The 25,277-nt window shown below is 38.4% G+C and overlaps 1 protein-coding gene across 1 annotated transcript in view; it reads left to right on the plus strand.

The window, feature by feature from the left end:
* LOC122449250 (interferon-induced very large GTPase 1-like) overlaps positions 1 to 25,005 on the plus strand; it is a 393,510-nt gene extending 368,505 nt beyond the window's left edge. Inside the window, exons 3-5 of the mRNA XM_043480799.1 lie at positions 18,397 to 18,697; positions 22,045 to 22,145; positions 23,116 to 25,005. Of these exons, the coding sequence (XP_043336734.1) occupies positions 18,412 to 18,697; positions 22,045 to 22,145; positions 23,116 to 25,005 (2,277 nt within the window). The 5' untranslated portion in view covers positions 18,397 to 18,411. The remainder of the gene's footprint in view (positions 1 to 18,396; positions 18,698 to 22,044; positions 22,146 to 23,115) is intronic.
* The last annotated feature ends 272 nt before the right edge of the window (positions 25,006 to 25,277 follow it).

The following is a 25,277-nucleotide window of genomic DNA, read 5'->3' on the forward strand; positions in this document are numbered from 1 at the left end:
ATACATCTTTTCTATCACATAATATATACTTGTTTTCAAGTCACTCCGGTTTTTTCTATTTTTTTTTTCATTTATTTTTATTAGTTGGAGGCTAATAACTTTACAACACCACAGTGGGTCTTGTCATACTTTGATATGACGGTTTTTTCTATTTTGAAGAGAAATACTACCAGCTATTTTATCCCCACCGCTTGACACAGATAAGTTTTTCAATAAATATCTGTTGGACAAATCAATAAATCAATATGTGCATGTTTATCCCATGTGCATATTATCACATATACAAATTTACATATATTTACACTCATATACCTAAACATGAATACTCATACAACTAGAAACAATAAAATGAATTAATATCTATTAGCATTGGTACCCACAGAAATGACCAGCAAGAAAAATAAGGCATGTGCACCTGGGCTTGGGAGTAGGTAAAGTTGTAAAAACAAAAGATTTTTTCTTCCTTCCTTGAGTTCAAGAAGAAGCAAATATTATAAATTGGACAAACCCTTTACCTTCCATAAGACAGAGATGCTAGAGCAAGGTTGTGGGTCTTATGGTAACAAAAGTCCTCAAGTAGTCGTTGTATTCATCTCCAGATCCAAGAACTTTCAAAATTAAAATAAAAAAACAGGTTTCCTGTAACTTTATACCTGTGGTAATAGGAAAAGTACAAGGGGATGAGAACACAGAGTCAGCCAAGGACAGGGGGTATGTGGCAGGCTCCAGCTCTCAGAAGATAAGGTTGTTGTGGGAGATTATCATCCTACAGATTTCAGGGTAAAATCCTAAATTTTTTTTTCAGTGTAGAATCTGATCCCTGCCGGCATCTTGAAATAGGATTTCTACGCTGGTTTTATGTAAGGAGAGTTAAATAAAAGGCCGCCACAAAAAGAAGAAAAAGAGAAAGAGACAAAGGAAGAAAGGAAGTGAGGAAGGAAGAGAAGGAGAGATTAAGGTAGGCGGCACCGAAGAGAAAAAGCCAAGTCTCTCCAAACCGCAAAAATGTCTAAAGAGATGCAGCCTCCTCTGACCTGCTGGGCTGAGCACACAGCAATGGAGTCAGTGGAGAGGGCATCAAGGGCTGAATACAGGGCAGCGAAATCTGCAGTTTGAAGATCAAAATCCCATTTGGCATTTCTTGCTGGATTTTTATTTCCCCATCCTAAATCTTTGCCAACCACTAGTCTCAAAGACCTGAACCTAAATTCTCAAGGGCTTGAACAGTGACTTTTCCTGGGAGGAAGTCATTAAAATTAAGGTCCTGAGAGCTGACATAAACAATGCATTCCCATGAGTATGACTTTGTAAGATATTCTGAAGCCGCTTATATTATGTTTGTAGACACAGATTGGAATCTTTGTGTCTCCCCTGATTTCAACTTCTATTTAACAGAGACCAAACTTTAAATGGACATGTCGAATACAACATAAGTACACGTGTTATTTAACCTAGTACTTCCATTCCTAGATACCCAACAGAAATTAAAGCCTCTGCTTATACAAAAGCTTGTAACTGTTCTTATCAGCTTTATTCAAGCTAGCCAAAAGCTTGGAAAAAAACCAACTGTGCATCAACAGATGAATGCACAAATAAACTAGCGTATCCTTATGGAGCATCCATTTAACAGAATAGTACTCAGGAGAAAATAGAAAATAATAGAGTATTGATAAATGCAACATCATGGTTGAATCTCAAAAACATTGTGCTGAACAAATGAAACTAGACTGGCTTAAATGAAAGAATGGTGGGGGGGATTGTAAAGTCTTTGAAGCAATCAGAGGCCAGAGGTCACAAGACCATAAAATAGTCAAAAATAAAAGTTGAGATCTCCAAGAAAAGATAAACCAAGTTGATCGCCAGTGGCAGAGCCACTATTATTTTATGCGCACTTGAAAAGAATGTGTATTAGATGGACTATTCTTTCTATATCTATTAAGTTCATTAAGTCAAATGTGTCATTTAAGGCCAATATGTATTTACTGATTTTCATAAATTAGTATGAATAATTTGTACATTGATGTAAGTTGGGTACTAAAATTTCCTACTATTATTGTATTACTGTCAATTCCTTCCTTTATGTCTGTTCATTTTTGCTTATACATTTAGTTCTCCTATGTTGGGTTTACAATATATCCTCTTGGATCTTCTCTTTATGACAATACAATGACTTCGATTTTAGTTTGTTGCTATCTTTGTTTTAAAGTCTATTTTGTTTCATATGAGTATTGTAATACCAGCTTTCTGTTTCCATTTGTATGAAATATCTTCTTCCCCATGCTTTTACTTTCAATCTTTGTGTGTATATATGTGAGAAGAGTCTCTCATAGGTAGAGAATATAGATGGGTCTGTATTTTTTATGCATTAATTCATCCTATGTCTTTTGATTGGAGCATTTCATTGTTTCACATTTAAAGTGGATATTGATATGTACGTACTTTATTTCCATTTTATTAACTGTTTTCTGGTTGTTTTTGTAGTTATTCACTACTTTTTCTTCTCTTGGTCTCTTCCTTGTGGTTTGATTTTTTTTTTTTTTAAGTGTTTTGTGTGAGTTCCTTTGCCTTTATTTTTGGTGTATCTACTGTAGGTTTGTAATTGGTGATTGCTATTAGGTTCATGAATATACATTGTTGTTGTTCAGTCACTAAGTCATGTTGAACTCTTTGCAATCCCACAGACTGAGGCATACCAGGCTCCCCTGTCCTTCATTATCTCCTGGAGTTTGCTCAGATTCATGTTCATTGAGTTGGTGATGCTTATCTAACCATCTCATCCTTGCCGCCCCTTCTCCTTTTGCCTTTAATCTTCCCCAGCATCTGGGTCTTTGCCAGTGAGTCACCTCTTCATATCAGGTGGCCAAAGTATTGGAGCTTCATTTTCAGCATCAATCCCTCCAATGAATATTCAGGGTTGATTTCATTTAGGATTGACTGGTTGGATCTCCTTGCAGTCCAAGGGACTCTCAAAAGTCTTCTACAACACCACAGTTCAAAAGCATCAATTCTTCAGTGCTCATTCTCTTGTATGGTCCATCTCTCACATCCATACATGACTACTGGAAAAACTGTCTCTTTGACTATATGAACTTTTGTCTGCAAAGTGATGTTTCAACTTTTTTTTTTTTTTTATTAGTTGGAGGCTTATCACTTCACATCATTTCATTGGTTTTTGTCATACATTGACATGAATCAGCCATGGATCTACACGTATTCCCCATCCCGATCCCCGCTCCCACCTCCCTCTCCACCCGATTCCTCTGGGTCCTCCCAGTGCACCAGGCCGGAGCACTTGTCTCATGCATCCCACCTGGGCTGGCGATCTGTTTCACCATAGATAGTATACATGCTGTTCTTTTGAAATATCCCACCCTCACATTCTCCCACAGAGTTCAAAAGTCTGTTCTGTATTTCTGTTTCTCTTTTTCTGTTTTGCATATAGGGTTATCGTTATCACCTTTCTAAATTCCATATATATGTATTAGTATGCTGTAATGTTCTTTATCTTTCTGGCTTACTTCATTCTGTATAAGGGGCTCCAGTTTCATCCATCTCATTAGGACTGGTTCAAATGAATTCTTTTTGACGGCTGAGTAATATTCCATGGTGTATATGTACCACAGCTTCCTTATCCATTCGTCTGCTGATGGGCATCTAGGTTGCTTCCATGTCCTGGCTATTATAAACAGTGCTGAGATGAACATTGGGGTGCACGTGTCTCTTTCAGATCTGGTTTCCTCGGTGTGTATGCCCAGGAGTGGGATTGCTGGGTCATATGGCAGTTCTCTTTCCAGTTTTTTAAGAAATATCCACACTGTTCTCCATAGCGGCTATACTAGTTTACATTCCCACCAACAGTGTAAGAGGGTTCCCTTTTCTCCACACCCTCTCCAGCATTTATTGCTTGTAGACTTTTGGATAGCAGCCATCCTGACTGGCGTGTAAATGGTACCTCATTGTGGTTTTGATTTGCATTTCTCTAATAATGAGTGATGTTGAGCATCTTTTCATGTGTTTGTTAGCCATCTGTATGTCTTCTTTGGAGAAATGTCTGTTTAGTTCTTTAGCCCATTTTTTGATTGGGTCATTTATTTTTCTGGAATTGAGCTTCAAGAGTTGCTTGTATATTTTTGAGATTAATCCTTTGTCTGTTTCTTCATTTGCTATTATTTTCTCCCAATCTGAGGGCTGTCTTTTCACCTTACTTATAGTTTCCTTTGTAGTGCAAAAGCTTTTAAGTTTCATTAGGTCCCATTTGTTTAGTTTTGCTTTTATTTCCAATATTCTGGGAGGTGGGTCAGAATAGAACAGAATAGAAAGCCCAGAGGTAAATCCACGAACCTATGGACACCTTATCTTTGACAAAGGAGGCAAGGATATACAATGGAAAAAAGACAACCTCTTTAACAAGTGGTGCTGGGAAAACTGGTCAACCACTTGTAAAAGAATGAAACTAGAACACTTTCTAATACCATACACAAAAATAAACTCAAAATGGATTAAAGATCTAAATGTAAGACCAGAAACTATAAAACCCCTAAAGGAGAACATAGGCAAAACACTCTCCGACATAAATCACAGCAAGATCCTCTATGACCCACCTCCCAGAATATGTTTCAACTTTTTAATATGTTGTCTAGGCTTGTCCTAGCTTTTCTTCCAAGGAGCAAGCATCTTTTAATTTCATGGCTACAGTCACCGTGAATACACACACAGACACACACACACACACACACACACACATATGTTTATTTTAAGCTGATAATCAACTTTGAATGCATTCTAAAAGCACTACATTTTTACTGTTCCTAATGTTACATGTTTTTAACATCATACTTTGCATCTGTTTTTGTGTGTGTGTCCCTTAACTGCTTATTGCAGTTATAATTTTACTACTTCTGTCTTTTAACCTTCATAGTAGTTTTATTAAGTGGCTTATCCACCACCAATGGATCTCTACCAATGAGATTTTTTCTTTTGTTTATTTCCTTATTTCTAGTGATTCTTTTTTTTTTTTTTTCTTTTTTCCACTTGAAGATTTACTAACATTTCATGTAAGGCCAATTTAGCAGTAATAATCTTTTTCACTTTTTGCTTGTCTGGGAAACTCATTTATCTCTCCCTCAAATCTGAATGATAATCTTGCCAAGTAGAGTATTCTTGGTGGTAATTTTTTTTTTTTTTCTTTCCAGCACTTTAAACACATCATGCCACTCCCTTCTGGCCTGCAGCTTCTGCTAAAAAATCAGCTGATTTTTCAGTCTTCACTGGTATAAGTCTTATCAATATTTCCTTGTATGTAACTAGTTGTTTTTCTTTGCTGCCTTTAAATTTCTCTCTTTATCTTTAATTTTTGCCATTTTAATTATGATATGTCTTTTGTGGTTCATTTCAAGTTTATCTTGTTTGGGACTCTCTGTGATTCCTGGACCTAGACATGCTTCCTTCCCCTGGTTAAAGAAGTTTTTAATCATTAGTTTTTCAAATAAGTTGATCTCCCTTTTACTCTCTCTTATGCTTCTGGGACTCCTAAAATGTAAATGTTAGTTTGCTTGACTTTATGACTTCAGGGATCTTCACTTAAAAATATTTTTTTCCATTATGCTACTCTGCCTGGATGAGCTCCATTGCTTTGTCTTAGAGCTCACAGATTTGTGCTTCTCCTTCATCCATTCAGCTGCTGAACCCCTATATATTTCAGCTCAGTTTTAACTTTTGTTTGGTACTTTCTTATATTTTCTTTCTTTGTTGACGTTCTGATTGTGTTCATCCATTCTCCTTCATTTTTACAACCATTACTTTGAACTCTTATCAGACAGGTTGTTTATCTCTGCTTAATTAAAGTCTTTCTGGAAATGAAGGGACTTCCCACATGTGCCCAGCATGTGGGCCCAGGAGGCGCCCCACCTGTTGTGGCAGGGCTGCAGCTGCAGTGTGGGTATGGGTGGAGTTCTCTCACTCAGGCTAGCTGGGACAGGAACTGTTGCGACAGAGATAAACAGGGCTTTCAGTGAGGGACACACCCAAGCTCCAGCAGATTTCCAGTGGAGTACCAAAGTGGCCCCTAGCATTAGCAAGATAGGATGGATAAGCTCCCAAAGTGGTGCTTCCCAGAGAGGACTCACCAATTGTCTGCTTCTCTGACGGACACTTTAAGATTAGTAAATGAGGCTCCTTCTCTTTTGTTCTAAATGTTTTTCCAACTGGTGTTTTTGTGTATGTGTTGAGTTATAGAATAAGTGAATCCAAGTCTTTTAAGAGAGAGCTCTTCACCTCCTGCAGTTCCAGGGCTTTCCTGGACATAGTCCCCATTAGTTTTCAGGGCCAGACATTCAGGGGGCTTGTCTCTTCTGTGTGGGATCTAAGGGCTAGGGACGCCTTGGCAGGACAGCTGGAGCCACAGTGAGCATAGGCCTGGGGCATGATGTGCCATTGTTGTAGCTATGTGTTCCGGCAAACAAACTCACTCAGAAGGAAAATGCAGAGAGTGGAGTGCAGTTTTTTACACCTGAGGGCCCAAGGCAGAGTCTCCTCTTAGCCAAGGACCCCAACCAGTTTTTGTGAAAACCTTATACACCTTAAGTGTACGTGCTCAAACCCACCTCCCCAAATTCCTTGAAACTAGTCTGGACAAGGTAAAAGAGAGATACAATCAAAGTTAACCCATGATTCATGAGTCATAAGCCTAGATAGTTAAATAGTAGACATTTATCAATAGGCCTGTGGTCATACCCCCATAAGCATAATGGGATTTATGACTCTGTTCTGTTACAGAGATAATTAGCATATTCTTTTAGGCGCTGGAGAGTCTAGGTACAAGTCCTGAGGCTCCTTCATCCAGGGGGTCTGGGTTTCCACTGGTATGTCGTTTCCATAGACACTGGGCACATAGCTCAAAATCCACAGTCCGGCCCAAGATGGAGTCCTACTTTCAACATGGAGTCTATTCTGTTTCCCCCTTCACCATGGTTGTTCTGGTGGGCATGGGTTTAGTGGTCCCAGGGCACAGTTTCTCAGGGTCTCTTTGGGGGGACAGCTGGTATGGGCCAGGAGCCTGGAGTGTCCTGGGGAAGCCTTAGAGGGTTGGTTAGAATGCCTGTGCCATTCTCGCATCCACACTATCAAGGTGGAGGAGGAACGCAAAAATGGTGATTTTTAGCGCCTCTGAGAGAGAGGCACTCTCCGAGAGAATTTCAGCAATTTTACAGATGTTTGCACATGCACATGGGTTAATATATGAATTTCTTTCACATGTAGTTTAGATGTCCTTTAAACTGCTGGGGTTTTTCTTTCCTGTGCCCCAGGGAAGTCTGTTCACAGTTCCTTCATTGATATCCCTCCCTATTACAGGTCAGCATGCCAGGGGTGGGATTCCCATCAGTACTGTGTCTCTATCTCTCCTATCTATCTCTATGTAGTCTTTCTATCATTTGACGTGCAGAGGCTGTTCAATCAGCTCTCAGTTCTTCTTCAGGAGAAACCGTTCTATAGGTAGGTGTAGGTTCAGTGTACACATGGGGGGCGGTAAGGTCAAGGTCTTCCTATGTCACCATCTTGGAGCAGAATGCTCGAATCAATTTTATTTCAGTTCAGTTCAGTTCAGTTCAGTCACCCAGTCGTGTCCGACTCTTTGAGACCCCATGAACTGCAGCACACCAGGTTTCCCTGTCCATCACCAACTCCCGGAATTTACTCAAATTCGTGTCCATTGAGTCAGTGATGCCATCCAACCATCTCATCCTCTGTTGTCCCCTTCTCCTCCCTTCCTCAATCTTTCCCAGCATCAGGGTCTTTTCAAATGAGTCAACTCTTTGCATGAGGTGACCAAAGTATTGGAGTTTCAGCTTTAGCATCAGTCCTTTCAATGAATATTCAGGACTGATTTCCTTTAGGAGGGACTGGTTGGATCTCCTTACAGTCCAAGGGACTCTCAAGAGTTTTCTCCAACATCACAGTTCAAAAGCATCAATTCTTCAGCGCTCAGCTTTCTTTATGGTCCAACTCTCACATCCATACATGACTACTGGAATTTTTAATTAATTTTCATTGGAGTATAGTTGCTTTACAATGTTGTGTTAGTTTCTACTGCACAGCAAGGTGAATCAGCTACACGTATCTACATACATATGTCCCTGCTTCTTTGGATTCCCTCCCCATTTAGGTCACCACAGAGCACTGAGAAGGATTCCCTGAGCTATACAGTAGGTTCTCATTAGTTATCTACAATATACATAGTATCAATAGTGTGTATGTGTCAATCCCAATTTCTCAATTCATCCCACCCCCGCATGAATCAATTTTAAACTTACTCTGATGATTGATGTTTCAAAAAACTCCTGGTGATTATTTCCTTATTTTATTTTGGAACAAATTAAGTTAGCGCTTCCTAGTCATGCACCAATATTTTCCACTCTCGACAGCATAAAAGGCCATCCCTGCAAAGCTCCTCCTATTCCTTTTCAGGAATCTCTGCTGCCCTAATCTTCTCAGCCCCAGTTTTAATGCCTTTAATGTCCCCTGTTATCTAATGCTACCAAAACATTTCACTTACCTGAAAAGGAACTGACATTAATGGTCACACATATCCGCACCCACTCCAATGACGTAAGGAACTGGTCCCTGAGAAATCCATCAGGCCAAACAGTGTTACTGTTAGCACTAACCACAGAAACTGATCGGTATATAGGTGTATTACTTCATTTTCCTGGACACTCGACCAGCAGTATTGAAGTTTAAGATCAAATGAAGCTGGGATGGAGAAGTTGGGTAATGGTATGAGGGCAATCATTTTGAGAAATATGTGTGTGTGTGTGTGTGTGTGTGTGTGTATATATATGTATATATATATATATATATATATATATATATATATATATGGAGTAAATCAATACATTGTACATTTGAAACTTACAGAATATTATATGTCAATTATACCTCAATAAAGCCGGAAGAAGTCAAATGAGTCCTACTCAACAGGACCATCTGACTTTTGCTCATATGGAGCTAGTTTTGGACTGAAATTTTAGGGTATTTAAAAATTATTATTATTATTAATTAATATTAAGTCAGGTCTTTTAATATACTGCAATATATTTCAGTAAAGATTTATTCAAGAAAGCAGTTAAGAACAGGGTCCATTTTACCCTGAAGCTCAGGCTGAGAACTTGCAGTATTTTGACTGTTATTTCTCTTGGGGCATGATGCAAAGAAAATAACTGGAGGTGATTGTAAATGAGAAATAGCAAGCCCTCTCTGAATTTTTAAAGTGCCAGAAGTTCTGAGTTTTAATTATCAAAAAGTGAGCATATCTCCAAGCCTTGATTCCCTAGCAAGTTTTGACAAGCTTAAAGAAGCTTTCCCTGGAAATTCCCCAGGCCAAGGACAGCTGCAACTTGCATGAATATGGGCTAAGCTGAGACAACTCAAACACACACACACACACACACACACACACACACACACACACACACACACAACACACAACACACAGCTGCTGGGAAAGGAGTAAAAGAAGTAGAATTGGGGTTGAAAGAAGTGCATAGAAGCCTGTAGGTGCACAACTCATTCATTCAGAACTACATCTTCCTTTTTTTAGCTTATTTATAAAAATCCCTACTTTTCCTGCCTCAGAGAAAGAAGCATAATGCAGAAGGAGAAGCTATAGAAATAAGAGAGACTCTCCTTTGTGACTTTTCAAAATTAGCAATAGTTGAGGAAGCAGAGGGGCAAAATATTAAATCTGATCATAATAGTAAATGCTTCCAAGATCATTAATCTGGTCAGACAGAGATCTGTACTAAACCAATGGGGACAGAATGAATTAAATTGTTAATCCCACTAGGGGATTGTAAGTAGAAAGATATGGGTGGTGGTGGCGGTTTAGTCGCTAAGTTGTGTCTGACTCTGGCGGCCCCATGGACAGTAGCCTTCCAGGCTCCTCTATCCATGGGATTCTCCAGGCAAGAATACTGGAGTGAAAGATATGGGAGACCCCCTAAGTTAATGATTACTCAAGAAAGCAGGTTTGCTTAGCCACAAAACCAAGCAGGCTTTGCTTAGCAACAAAACCATACAACAGAAGCATGGAACATGCCCCCAAACAATAAAACAATGGTGGCATGAGACCCACACTCTGCCCAGTGAGCTCATGAAGTTAATGATCCTTAAGACCTACCCGCCACACACATAAAAAACAATTTGTGGATCTAGCTTGACAATGTACGGACAAGAAAACTTCCCTGCTCAACCTGAAGGAGGAACTAACAAAGGAAACATGACATCTACTCAAGAAAGACAAAGAAGGTCTTCTCCCCCTCCCTACTTTTCCTTTGATTATAAAACTGTAGCCCACTAAGTTCTCCGGGTGTGGCATTTCTCACCCACCAGCTTGTAAGCCTCACAAGCGTCCTATTCTAATAAATCACTTCTTATCTACCACTTCACTCTTGCTGAATTCTACTCTGTACTGAGACATAAAGGAATATGGTATCATAACTCTTTGGAGTGCCCCCCCCCCCAAATGATACCAATCATGTCAAACAAGATAGGTGTTATATCCCAGGGGCTAAATCTCAAGTTTACAGCCTTTTAGACTTATCAAATGTTCTGGTCAAAGAAACAATGCTCTTGGAAGCCTTGTATAAAGGAAACACTCCATCTACTCTTCCCAATACTATGAAACAAATCAGCTAACGATTCATACTCAATGCAAGACAGCACCTCAAAGCTCACCCCTGCATCAGCCATGAGACTGTCATTATTTGCTACACAATTAACAAACTGGTCCTAGTCCTACAATAGTCATGATTCTCCTGAGTGGTTTTAAAATTTTCAAAGACAATAAGCTGTAGAACTGTAGGTCCTTCTCACTTTTTTTTACTAGAAAAATTAGTAATCAAGAACGTGAGCTCAGAAGCCAAACTGCCTGAGTGTGAGTTCCAGTTCTGTCATGCCCTGGCCTTTGGAATTTAGGTAAATTAATCCAATTTCCTATGCCTTAGTTTCCTAGGGGAGCAAAATTCGCCACCCCAAAGAGTGATTCTTTGGCATGACAATTAATTTATGCTATTTAATTTTAAGAAACCAAAGACACAGGAAGTCTTTCTTTTTACCTAACATTTAGCTGTCTAAAATGTTTAGATAAAGGACCTGCTACCAGAATAGAGCTACTACCAGAGACAGCTGCAAAGAGTATGAGAGCTAGGTATGATGGGTGAAACCCAGCAGAGCTTAAGGATCAAGAGTCTGCTGTCTGCCCCATTGTCTCTGCATGACCCAGTAAGCATGTGTTTACCAAACATTTGCTTTTCCTCTCCATTTCAACTGCCTTCTTCCTCTTTTTGAAGTTCCAAGCCAGTACCCCTAATACATTATTTTGCCTTTAGCTGAAGATGGTATTTAAGATGAGGGGTTGGTTTCTGCCATTTTAGCAAGTTCGTTTTCTTGGGTCCCTTTCACAAGTATAAAAGTTATAAAATTTTTGCTTGGTTTTCTTTGGTTTATCTGTCTCAGGGTCCCCCACTAGAAGAAAAATAGTAGTTGACTTTTATTGAATATTAAGTAAGGGCCAAACACTATGCTACAAGATTTACATGATTATTTACTTTTCAAAGCAACTCTTGGATATAAGTGCTGTTTTTATTCCCATTTCATAATTAGAAGATAGAGAGACTGTGGAAAGCTAAGTAGTGTCAGCCACGAACTGGTGCTGACCGTCTGCTTCTGCAGGGATTAAACCATGTGCTGCTGCAGGTGCTGCTTTTCAACACCTCTGAAAGGAGTTCAGAGCGGAGATAGAAATGAGGCACTCTCTGCTGGCCGCACAGGTCTTCAGACAGTTAAGACATTTTCAAGAACTGATTTTATGAGCCTAATTCTTGTATCTCCTCATACCTATAAAAGAACTAAAGTCCTTCATGGTGATGACTGTTCCTTGTGACTAGCAGAAATCTTCTGGAAAAAATATGTACTTGATTGCATGTATTCCCCCTTCACCAAAATGACACATATACTGACCTTCCGCCTGCCTCTTCGGAGCAGTTTCTCAGAGCTATCTGAGGAGCTGTCTCCTGGGCTGCAGTCTTCATTTTTACCTCAAATAAAATTTAACTCACAGCTCTCACATTGTGTACTTTTTGGAGTCAACAGTAACTTGCCCTAATTCAACTAGCAAGTAATCACACAGGGACTTAAGGGCAGATCAGTCTGAATACAATTCAATCCATTCTCTTATTTACTAGCTAGATGGATCTTAAATCCCTAAATTGAACTTTATTCAACAGATAATGAGATGCAATTGACAAAGTTTTAAATCAGGGGTAAGATAACACTTCTAGTTTTGCCCTGGTCCTCCCACCCTGTCCTCTCAGCAGCAGGTGAGTAGGTGTTGGCTGGCAGTGATTTACATTACTACACCCCACATTATTCAGACACAGGTGAAAAAAAAAATCAAGCTAGCTGCTTGGCTCACAAAAGACAGCCACATTTCTAACCTGCCAGAGCAGTCTCCCATCCCAAGGTCTGACTGAACTGGAAGGAGACCTAGGATTCACACTGGTGAGTCTCCTCTTGCCCAGGGGCCCGTGATGGGGTTAGCTTTCCCTTTACCCATGGGGAGGACGGGAGCACAGCTGACTAAGAAAGGTCTGCAGTGTGTGTGAAAGTCTTCTTGTTCCTGGTCTTTGCTTTCCTTCTTGATCTGACTCTGTCTCTGTCTATCTCTCTGTCTTTCTCTTGTATATATGTGTGTGTGGGTCGCTTTCCTCATCATTCTCTATTGCTCTATTATGATCGCTCTCTGACTTGCTCGTGTCACTCTCTCTGTCTTTGTCTTCTTTGACTTACAGTTTGTTAAGGTCCTGCTTTAAACACATTTCAGAGTTCTTTGCTCAAATCTAGGAACCCTGGGAAAGAGTCCTCATTGAGGACTCCAGGTCTGAGCTGTCTCTGAAAATGTGAACAGTCTACAGAGGACACACAAAGACCAAAGTACATGTACAAAGACTGTGTAAGAACTCTTCTACCTTTAAATTCACAGAAGCCTGGGTCCATTTTTTGGCTATCATTGTCAATGGAACTGAGCAATATGGGCTTCTGCTCCCATTATGTTCTACTATGTCCTCTACCGTATCTATTTTTGTCTTAAAACACACAGGTAAATCAGATCTGTGTCCATGTCTTCCACCAGACACTGAGCACTTGAGGAATGGGATTTTATCTTATTAGTGAAAGAAAGTGAAGTCACTTAGCCATGTCCAGCTCTTTGCGACCCCATGGACTATAACCTATCAGGCTCCTCTGACCATGGGATTCTCCAGGCAATAATACTGGAGTGGGTTGCCATTTCCTTCTCCAGGGGATCTTTCCAACCCAGAGATCGAACTCAGGTCTCCTACATTGCAGGCAGATGCTTTACCATCTGAGCCACCAGGGAAGCCCCTTTATCTTATTAGTCTTGCTTAAAAATAGCTTTTTATCTAAGTAAAATGAATGAATTGAATAAATAAATGACAATAATTGCTGTATTCTCTGGGCTCCTATACCACACTATAAAATAATTGCATTCAAGCTTAATCACATTCATGCCATGGTTATATGTGTCATTTTTCATAAATCTCTTGAGGACAGGAAAGATATCCCACTTCTCCTTTATTCCCCATTATCTGCCACAGCTCCACAGAATGTATTGAATAAATACTTATTTTTAAATGAAATAGTGACTATTTCTCCTGGCAGGGCCCACCCAGTGCTCCTTAGATCCTGGGAAACCAGGGTGGTGGTGGGGTATATAGGCTAGAGAAGAATCTAGTAGTCACCCATATGTATGTAAATATTTAATCGTTGATAAGGTTACCCCACAGCCTAACAGTTGTATATCAGCCCTGTATAAATAGGGCCTGCTAATCCTTTCTCTGAGGATATTTTCCCTGACTGATTGCATCTATTTTTTATTAATTTGACTGTTATCTATGCTGATGATTCCTTAATCTAAATCTTCAGCCCAGACAGGTTTCTGGTATGCAGGACCGTGTTACCAGCCTAATAGCAGGCATCTTCACTTAGATGTTGATGTGGTAGCTAAGGGCATTTATTCTAGAGCCAGGCTTTCATAGAGCCTTGAACAACTTACATCTCTGAATAATCACCCATAAAATAAAGATATAATAATCCTTACCTTAAGACGTAAGTTTGTTGTCAGTATTAAATTAAACAATATAGGGACTTTCCTTGTGGTCCAGTGGTTAAGACTCTGTGTTTCCACTGCAGGGGGCATGGGTTCAATCCCTGGTCAGAAACTAAGATCCCACATGCTGTGTGTCATGGCAAAAAAAAATTAAAATAAAAACAAAATAACAAAAAACAATACATGTAAAGTATGTAGAAGAATGTTTGGAAAATATAAAGAGTATATGTTAACCATTATGTTAATCTCAAACTCAATCTGTTAAAATTAAATGAGTCATCTTCCTTCAGCCTCAGATCTGCTCCATACCTTGTAGTCTCCTACAAGGCATGGGGCATTTCAATAAAATGCCCAATTAAGGATAAACCTAGGAATCACCTGCAAGACATTCATTTGCACAAACAATAAAAAAAGTTCTGCTATTCATTTAAAACTCTTAAATATGTTTTGATTCTATATCTTTTTCTCTGTCCTTCCTAACACAGTTCTACTTGTTGTTCTAATCATTCTCTCTCAGGTGCACATTTTTCTTACATATCTGATAGGCTAAATAGCAGTCCTCCCCCCTCCCAAAATATCCATGTTCTAATTCCTGGAACCTGTAAACTTTGTATGGCAAAAGGGACTTGCAGAGGTGGTTAAATTAAGAATATTGGGACAATATCCTGAATTATCCAAGAAAGCCCTAAATGCAGTCACCTAAGAGAAAAGGCAGATGGAATTTTTACTACAGAAAGGGAGAAAGCAATGTAACCACAGAAGCAGAAACTGGAATAATGAGGTCACAAGTCAAGGAGTGTCAGTGGAAGCCAGAAAAGGTAAGGAATGGATTCTCCCCTGGAGCTGGTTTCCGAAAAATCTATATGTCCTACCATACCTTGATTTTAGTCCCATAAGACAGACTCAATATAGAATTCTGGACCCAGAGCTATGAGACAAAAAATTTTTTTGCTGTTTTAAGCCACTAATTTTAGGGTAATTTTTTAATAGCAATAATGCGAAATTAATACAATCTCCTTCATCAAAAATTTCTCCCTCCCTATAGGATCATTCCTACCAAGTGCTTTGCTAAATCCGACACCTAAAATAAATTTTCTTAACCACATGACCCATTCCTGTAATAGCCCTTTACTCTGCTTATACTGAGAGCAAAAAATATTGGAAGACTTAGCTGATCATCTCATCTCTAATTTTCTCTTCATGCACTTCCATTAAGCTTTTCCCCCCACCAATAGAAATGGCTTTTATCAAGGTCATCAATAAATTTCTTCTTAAAGGACACAATGACTAATTCACTATCTTTATCCTCCTGATGCCTCAGAAGCAGTTAATAAGGTTGACCACATCTTTCTTTTAGAAACACTTCCTTCTCCAGGATTCAGTGAGTTCATATATGCCTCATTCCCCGCCTCCTCTGCTTCCTTCTAGTCTCCTCTTACCTCTCATCTAAGTGCTGGAATGCTGCTCACCTTCAGGGCCCTTCTTTCTTCTCTATCTATACTTTTTTCCTAACCAAGCTTACTAGTCCCATGCCTTTAAATACGAAATATGGGCAACTCTCTGGTCTGTATCTCCAAATTGGACCCACTCCTTTAAAGGTATGCCCACTTTAGTCTACTTACCACCTCCACCAGTCTATCTAATTGATTCTCTAAATAAAATATGATGTCCAATCTGTTTATATAATAAACTGACCATCTCAGGGCATGACACCAGAATCAATCTATTATACTCAGGTCAGAATCTTAGAAATCATCTGTGTTGGTTTTTAATCTCTGCACAACAAATTAGCAAAAAATCAGTAGCTTAAAACAACACCAATTTATTATTTTACAGTTTCCATGGGTTAGGGATCCATGTAAGAGTTAGATAAGTCTTTTGGGCAAGATTGGAAAAGGCAGCAATTAAAGTGTTTTCCATGCTCCTTATCTCATCAGGGTCTTCTTCAAACTTCATTTAGGTTATTAGAAAAATTGAGCTTCCTTCAGATTATGACTTAAGTTCTCATTTTCTTGCTGGCTATCAGCCCAGAATCACTCTCAGACCCTAGGAATATTACCCAAACAGGCAGTTCAATACACGCTCTCTCCCAGATCAGCAGGAGCATACCTACTGCTGCTTCTTGCCGCTTTCAAGCGCTTACCTGGGAAATTCCATGGACAAAGGAGCCTGGTGGGCTACAGTCCATGGGGTAACAAAAGAGTCAGACACAATTTAGGGACTGAACAGCAACAACGTTGCATCTTCAGAGTAGTCTTTCCTAAGCATCCCCTATCCCCTGGCCCCTAGTAGTGTTTCACCACACCATATTCAATCATCTTTATAGCAGAAAAATCACATTAAGATTTTTATGTTCTTGATATTGTCTTTCTCATGCATATCCCAATATCCTACCTTGCCCTGGAAGGAAATTTCTTTGTGGAAAGGTATTCTGTCTTGCTCATAACTGAATATCCAGCACATGGATCATTGTATGGTGTATGGTGAGTGCTACACAGTTATTTGATGTACTTTTTGGCACTGAAAGTAAGAAAGAAATAAGTAAATTTATAGGGGACATTTTTCAGAAATATGGGGCAAAAGAAGCAAAAGTTAGGGGGGGTTTGACAGTTATTACTATTTTAAAAATCATTCTGATGTGTCTTGAAGTATACACAATAAGTAACACATTATCCATTGGAAATACTGGAAGAATCATGGTTTTGGGATTTGAAAGACTTGTGTTTGACTTTTCATTCTTCCCTCAAAAAAAAAAAAAAAAAAAACATGTAAACTTGGGAATCTTACTCTGTCTCATTCTTGACTTTCTTACCTATAAAATGAGATAATATCTAATTTTTTATTAAAAATAAATGCAATACAGGCTTCCCTGGTGGTGCAGTGGCTAAGACTACATGCTCCCAATGCAGAAGGCAAGGTTCAATCCCTGGTCAGGGAACTAGATTCCACATGCCACAACTAAGACCCAGCACATTCAAATAAATAAATAAATAATAAATATTTTAAAAAATAAATAAATGCAATAAATTTTGCAAAGGATTCGCTAAAGTTTTCAGAATGTAAATGATGCTCAATACATAACAGTTTAATTAATAGTGTTTAATTAATAGCCTATTTAATTTTAGTGTTCTCTATTTAATAGAGGAAAATAATTGAAGTACATAGATAGCTATAGTAACAAGGCAAAACAGAAGGATAATAAGGATTGTGAAAGTTGAGAGCTAGGTAGTGTCTCAGAGAGGGAGGTTTCCTCCTCTATTCCTCTTAAATTCTTGTGGATGGAATAATAATAAAATTGACACAAAACAGATTAACAGGAGAAAAAGAAACAAGTTCAAAAAAAAAAAAAGAAACAAGTTCATTTGTGTATATGAAGGTTTCGTGGAAATGGGATCTAAGAAGTGGCCAAAGCAGGTAGCTTTTACACTTTTTAAACAAAGAAAGTTTAAATTTGTGAGAAATTGACAAAAAAAAGAAAATTAGGTTTTGGGTGTTCAGTTAGCAAAGAACCTAAACAGATTTGGGGCAGTAAATTAAAAAAGTAACATGGTTTGTTTACACAAACTTTTCAGCCCAAATTCCCCATCTCTGGCAATATCTTGAGATGCAGGGAATGTACCTTTCACATGAGAGATTTATTTCCTGCTTTCAGGGGGATGGGGAAAGGAGGGTCTCACTTGCACTGGTAGTTTCGTAAGTAACTTTAATTCAAAACAATCCATATGCCATTGTTAAATATTTTGGGGTAGTCTGCCCTGAGCTCCAACAGTAGCATCACACCTTCTGAGGAAAATCAAAAGAGCTATATTCTTTGGGACCCCAGGGGTTGTAGCCCACCAGGCTCCTCTGTTCATGGGATTTTCCTGGCAGGAATACCAAAGTGTGTTGCCATGCGCTCCTCCAGGGCATCTTCCTGATACGAGGGATCAAATCCAGGTCTCCTGTGTCTCCTGCACTGAAGGCAGATTCTTTACCGCTGAGCCACCAGGGAAGCCTGGAATGCAGGTTAAGTAGCCCCACAGCTCTGAGAAACATCCTTTATGTAAGGACTATGTATCACAGGCACACAGTTGGGGGCCCAAGCATTTTGTCTTTGTTTTTAAGCATGGCAGTCTCTGATCTCCACTTCTTTCACTCACTTCTCTCAAACCATCTGCCTCATATGTGTTTTTCCATCATTCCTGTGATCATCCATAATTCTCTGTCCATTTCAGGTCATCATTTCCCAGATGCACAGAATGGAAAGCACACTGAAGGCATGCCTTCTTCACATCCTTGAGGACCTTTTAGAGGAGGAGTTGGTTAAATTCAAATTTCAACTCACAAACATAACTCTAGCTGAGGGTTACAACCATATACCTCGGGGCACTATCCAGCAAGCAATCCCAGTGAGACTTGCTGAACTACTGATCCAGTATTATGGGGAAGAATACTCCAAGACTGTGACTCAGGAGGTCCTGAAAGCCATAAACCAGCGCAACCTAGCAGAGTCGCTCTGCCAGGCAACGGAAAAATGTGAGTCTAGACCAAACCTACTCCTGTCTGCAGACATGGCTCAAGACTTTTCCTGAAATCTCTACATCTTAATTAGTTCAACACACACATTGAGAGCATAAAATATAAAAAGAGTTGTATGTCGTGATGCTTTTAAAAATTATTTTTGAGATAAAGTTCACATCTTTCCAACATCTTAGCCATACCTGAGTTTGATTCTGACGCCTATTCTGTCTTTTCAAACTGTGGGGGTTTTGGTTTGTTTGTTTTTTAGCATGCCTTGTAACTTTTTGTTGAAACTCAAAAGAAACTGAGGTAGATAAGCCTTTAGAGTAAAGTTCTTTATTTATCTGGCTAAGAGTTAGGCTGTGCTATTTACTCTAGTATCAAAGACTAAAACTTCCTCTAATGTCCTTGTTTTTTATCCTTGTTGTATTTGAGTTTTCACAGAAACTTCTTAAATTAAGTTGGAGATATCCAGTCTTCTGAAGTATATTCCCCTATTATTATAGGAATATTATTATTATTCAGGAAATTTACTAATGATGGTAAGGTAGGGAGGAAGAAGATGTATTCTATGGTCCAATGATTAGCTCTCAGTCTTTTAGTGAGCCCATGCCACTTGGCTATGATCATCATAGTGATTAAGACTATGATCATCATAGTCTTAATTCCTACCATTATTCAAGCTCCAACTGAAATGCTACCTCTGTAACCATTCCTGTTTCTACCTCAACTGAAAGTACTAGCCTTTTCACCTAAATTCACTGTGTGTTTTCTCCTCAGTTCTTATTGATCATATTGTTGTTTCCTTTTTTAACTATAATGATAATTTGTGCTCAATAAACACTGAGAATTTGAAGAAAGAAAAAACATCAGTAATATCCCCACCCAAAGACTAACGCAACAAACAATGTGTCGTATGCTATCTTCACTGAGATTAATTTTTTTCACCTAGATTATATTCTATACACAGTTCTATAACATTAGAAATTTTGGGGGTCTTAAAACATATAACAAGCTTTTCCCAAAGCAATAAACATCAACTCTTAAGTACTATTTTAAGCTATTTTATTATCCCATCCTGTTGGTGCTCTGTAAATAATTTTGCCAAAATGCCATTTAAGATATTGTTTCCAAAATATGAACATTATGAATAATGTGAAAATCATCTTAGTGATAGATTTTGGTGTTCATTTTATTTCAGTCCCTTAAATTCCTAAAATTGAAATAATGAGTCAAAGAATATGAATATAAATATGCATTTATATTCATACAATTATTTCCAAATAATTTTCTAGAACTACTATATTGACTTGGTCACTTAGAGTGTATAAGCATACCCCTCTTACTGCATTCTCAACAGCATGAGGTAATTTTTAAATTTTAATTTGTAAGGGAGAGTGTTAACACTTTAAAAATATTTAAATATATATTAAATAAAATTTCAATTTATTGAAATAAATTTTCAACTTATTTAATAAAATAATTCATGAATACAGTAAAAATTAAAGCATACAGAACATTACCTTGACCCTTCTCTCACAAAATAACCCCTTGGAATTCAATGTTTCTTTTGGTGGCTACTGACATGTCTCTGAATATCATGCTTTTACCACTCTTCCATAAGTTTATCAATATTAGGTCTACTAGTTCAATCATTTTATCATTATCAACATCACTATCAATATTATTCATTGTTATCCTACCATTAGGAGGTAAGCTTTTTGCTCAGTTATGCCACCTCTTGCTTCCCCACCTACTCTCTCCCCAATAGCACTATTTTTTAGTTTATATACAGGCTACATTTAAATTTTATTTTTTAAACTTTTCATTTTGTTCCATTATGAGAGGCACTACCTTGAAATTCCCTAAAATACTTTTACATGGTCAAAGCTGAAAATTTTTTATTTCTTGTTTGAATCATAATAAAAAAATCTTGCAGTTTTTATTTATAGCTTGTTTCCAAAAGTTGAATGTCAACAATTTATACTATCATACATATGTAAATTTTATTCATAAAAGAATCAAATGAGTTCAGTTTTTGTTGTTTTGTTTTTTGCTTCATGGAAACTTCTCTTAGTCATATTTTTTTGCATGTGCATCTTGATCACATCCTTATATTCTTCCAACATCTCCAATGTCCTACCAAGTGAAGGAAGTCCTCTATTCTTCCATTTATTTCTTAGATAATTTCCCCTGGAGCCCACCTAATAAAGGGTATGTGGACAGCAAACTTTCTAGGTTGTTAGTTTTTCGAAAATAACTTTATTCACAGACTTGAAGAGTAATTGGAATGGAGTTAAGGTTGTAAGTTAAAAATCCTTTAGTGTCATTGTTTGGAAAGGATGATTTAATTGTCTTTGTTACTTACTGATGGTGAGTCTGAAGCCAACCTGATTATCATTCTTTTGTCGGTGGTCTGTTCAGCACCCCATCCCTGTCCCAGATGATTTTAAGGTTGGTGTTCTAAAATTTATCATGAAGTAGAAATTTCTTTCCCCATTTCTTGTGCTAGAAACTGTAAAGGCTTTTTAGATATGAATACCAGTGTCCTTTAGTTCCACAATGGTGAAGGTGAAGTTTCACAGTCTTGGCTACAGGCTGATTTCCTACTTAGCTATAAGTAAGTCATTAGCTAGATATTAACCTTATTCTCAACCAAACCTTAATTTGAATCAGCCTGAATCTCATTTTTTTCCAAGGACTGATTATCACATGGACCATCATTAGAGGTGAGCTAGGAGAATCAGGAATAATCAGTGAGAAGCCTAGAAATATGAGGTGCTAATAAATCGCATGTTCTATATTTTGGCAATAATATAGGAGAAACATTTGCTTAAAAGCATCATTTCTAACAAAAAAGAAAAAAAATGATATCCTTAGGGTAGTCTCTTTAACAACTTTACTTCGATTTCCTTTCTCAGTAAACTTAAAAGTATGGGAGGAAGAGATATAATTATTAAGAGCCATCACAAGACTCTCCGACACTCAGCATACCCCCAAATCAATGTGCTATGGCTGAGATTTCCATATAAATAACACTCTATTTGTCAGCAATAGCCGTTACTTTGACACATCCTCCTTGTTTGACCACTATTTTTTCTGTGTCATTTTTATACCCAAGTCCTCTCAGTCTATGAGATGGTTATTCTTATTTCCTAATCATTCCCATCACATAAAATACCTATATCTTTTCTTGGGTCATTCCTGGGAAACAGATGCTAATGTTGAACTTATTGATATTAAGCTGCTGGCACCAAACTAGTGATTGTAAGTGGGGAAGGCGCTAAGTTTCAGCAACACTGCAATTCTGACTCCATGTTTTACGAATGGTGAGAATAATGAACACTATTTTCCCTCCAAAGGTGGATCTTCCACAGAAAAAGTTGCAAAAAAGACAAATAAGAGGAAGCAGGAGGATAAAGCAGGACTGAATGAAGATAAATGGCAGCTAACGATGTCAAAGGTTGGTAATTTGTCCTGGGGAAGAGATTTTTGCCCTGAAATTGAGTGGAGTGTCTGGACCAAAGGCTGCTCAGAATCTCAGAGGTTTGCTGGTTTCCAGATCCTACAGCATGGCATAGTTGTTCCGTGTCAGCACCAAATGTCTCCAAGGTGTTTTGCAGAAAAGAAAGATCCCGGAGAAATCTGGCTGTGACTCCTGTCTCTGTTGCTCATTCTCAAGCACGTTGCTTAATTTTTATGAGTTACTCTTCTCCAAAATGGGAATAATGATAATAGGGGCATTATTAAAATTGATGGTCACTAAACAAAAACCAATTCATTTTCTTTTCAGTTTCTCTCACTGATCTCATTTTCTGCTTCTGTCCATATATACTAGATTACTTTCTATTTCCTAAGCATATCCAACTTTTACAATATTTGCTTTGGCTTTTCTGTTCTCTTTTTTAGAATGCCCCCACCCACTTACTCCTTTGTGTGATAAAATCACATTCAATCAGTAATACATTAATAGCTTGCAAAACAGTCAACACAATACCTACCTTGTGGTAGGTTCCCTTCTATTTATTTTTAAATTTTACTTTCCACCTACATTCTTTTCATGATTATATGTTACATCAGTTTGGTAAAGCTTTTCCTCATTTTGCATCTCAAGAAAATTTAATCACTTCTTCAAACATGTTGCCAGTATACTTTGAACTTTATACCATTTACAGCCTCAGACTTGTATTGTGGGGCCATACAATTAACTACTTACTTATTCATCTCTCTCAAACTTTATTGGTAAGTTTTAAGCCCTCCAAGGCATGACCCTGTTTTATACTTCATTCCTTGATCATCCTATTGCCTCACACATAAATTGACTCAATTTATTTTTGGAAAGAATATATGCATGTATTCATAAATGATAAGCAATGTAACCCCTTTGATATAGAAAAATAACAGCCATTATCATTGTCTTTTTTTCTTTCTAGAGATTTAAAAATATCTTTCAAACAAAGTCAAAGAAAACACCCAATGAAACTGCTTCTCACAGAGACACTCAACCAGTCAATAATAAGGAAGAATCAATCCAAAATGAACACTTTCCTGATTTGATCAAGCGGCTTAATCTGGAAAGTTATTATCCCAAAAAGATGACCAAAGTAAATTCTCTTTTGATAAATAAGACCTTCCTCCATGGCACTCAACCAAGCACTGAGGAGGAGCTGCCTTTTTGTTTTCTAGAGAAACTTTTGGTATTAGATTGTCATTTGCGATATCAAGTTTACAGAGGTAATAGAGACAGAACCCCTACTGTGTCCCAGACACTGAGAACCACAGAACTAGAAAAATCATTTGAGGACTTTTTTATTGTCAAGGAAACACAATCAACTACAGTACCAACTTGCATCCACCCAATGGACATACAGATGGCAATTTTTCACTGTGCAGATGACTTTACAAGACAGTATATTTTGACCAAGCTTTCCATTTGTCAATTTGCTCTCCCACTTTTGGTGCCAAATCCTTGCAATTTCCAAATTGAATTCCCTCTTTGGTCTCTGAGGCAAATCAGGAGAAGCTGGAGAGAGGTAGAAAAAATAGGATGGGAAAAAAAAATTAGGAGTTATAACAACCAGCTGATCAGTTGGCAACCTATACACACTGTATCTTTTATAAGAATTGGAAATTATGCCTCTACTTCCAAATCACAGATTTTGAATTCAGTCCTGAGTAAAAGCAAACATGACCATTTTTTCCTCCATCATTCTAGGGAAGACAATAATAGATGTCTATTGGTAGATGGTATGGTGGAAATCTGCTGGTTCTGTCCAGGTGGGAGAGCTAAGGACAGATTTGAAAATTGTATTGCCTTCACCAATCTCCATGGAAATGCTGAAATACATGAGAGGCAGGTAAGGTTCCTGCAGGAAGTCTCCTGGGTCACTGTTATCCTCCTGGCAACTTCTGATTTTGACATAATGAATAGCTCCCTTCTACTTGAATTTTGGAATTCACCCAAACCTCTCATCTGTTTGTTTGAAAATGCAGAAAATATTATGGATAAGAATTATGTTCACAAAGTGAGAATTGGAATTAAGAATCTAAATAAGATAGAATTAGCTGATAAAATTACAGTCACATTAGCACAGATGCTGAAGAAATCTGGATCTCCTTATAGTCTGAGTAACTGGGCCAACATGGCAAGAAAGTATGAGTTTATTATTGATGAGGACCAAAGAGATTGCCAAGAAGCAGGGAAAAAAGCAGACATCCTTATGGACATCTTGAGAAAAGTAAAATTATCTGAGATAAAGGGGAAGTTACTACCTCTTCAAGGAGGTCTATGGCATGACTGGTGTAAGAAGGATAAAGAACTCCATCAGCTGCAAGAAAAAGGAAACAAGAGCATTGAACAATATAAGAATGGAATTGAGAAGGAAAAGCTGAAGATACGCTGTGAACAGTATCACAAAGTCATTAACCTTAACGACCTGATGAAGGCCCTGCTGGAAAGCCTTCAGTCCCACCTGGAGACCCACACAGAGCTCTACTTTCTGCAGGCGCTGAGTATGTCAATGGACCAACTGACCACAACAGAGTTAGAGAAGCTCCACCAGAGGCACAGTTCTTTGTTGGCTCAAGTACGAACAGAAAAGCAGAAGCAGTCAAAGAGAGATTCCCTCAGATGCTGGGAGGCTGAGCTAGAAGCTGTTTCCAAAGAAATCAGTGATTCCACCCTGGGAATTGAGCACCTCTTGAGAGAGCTGGGTCAGATCTATGAAGCTTTGGAAGAAGCTTCCTCCCAAACAAATACACTGTTTCTTTCTCTTCCCCAAATGGCTGCTGACCTGATGATATCCAGGCTCCCATTGAACTGATGGATGGGGATGCTTCATACGTGCCCCTGAGGTGGGTGGCAGCTGTTTTTGACAAGGTCTCTGAAAAACTTGGAGACAAACATGTGTTTGTTCTCTCTGTCCTTGGCTTGCAGAACTCAGGAAAGTCTACTTTGCTGAATGCAATGTTTGGGCTGCAGTTGAACCTTAGTGCTGGAAGACATACTCGAGGTGCCTACATGCAGCTTTTGAAAGTGGACGAGATGCTCAGAGAACAGCTGGGCTTTGATTTTATGCTTGTTGTGGACACAGAA

The sequence above is a fragment of the Cervus canadensis genome, chromosome 11 (assembly GCF_019320065.1).
Source record: "Cervus canadensis isolate Bull #8, Minnesota chromosome 11, ASM1932006v1, whole genome shotgun sequence".
Lineage (NCBI taxonomy): Eukaryota > Metazoa > Chordata > Mammalia > Artiodactyla > Cervidae > Cervus > Cervus canadensis.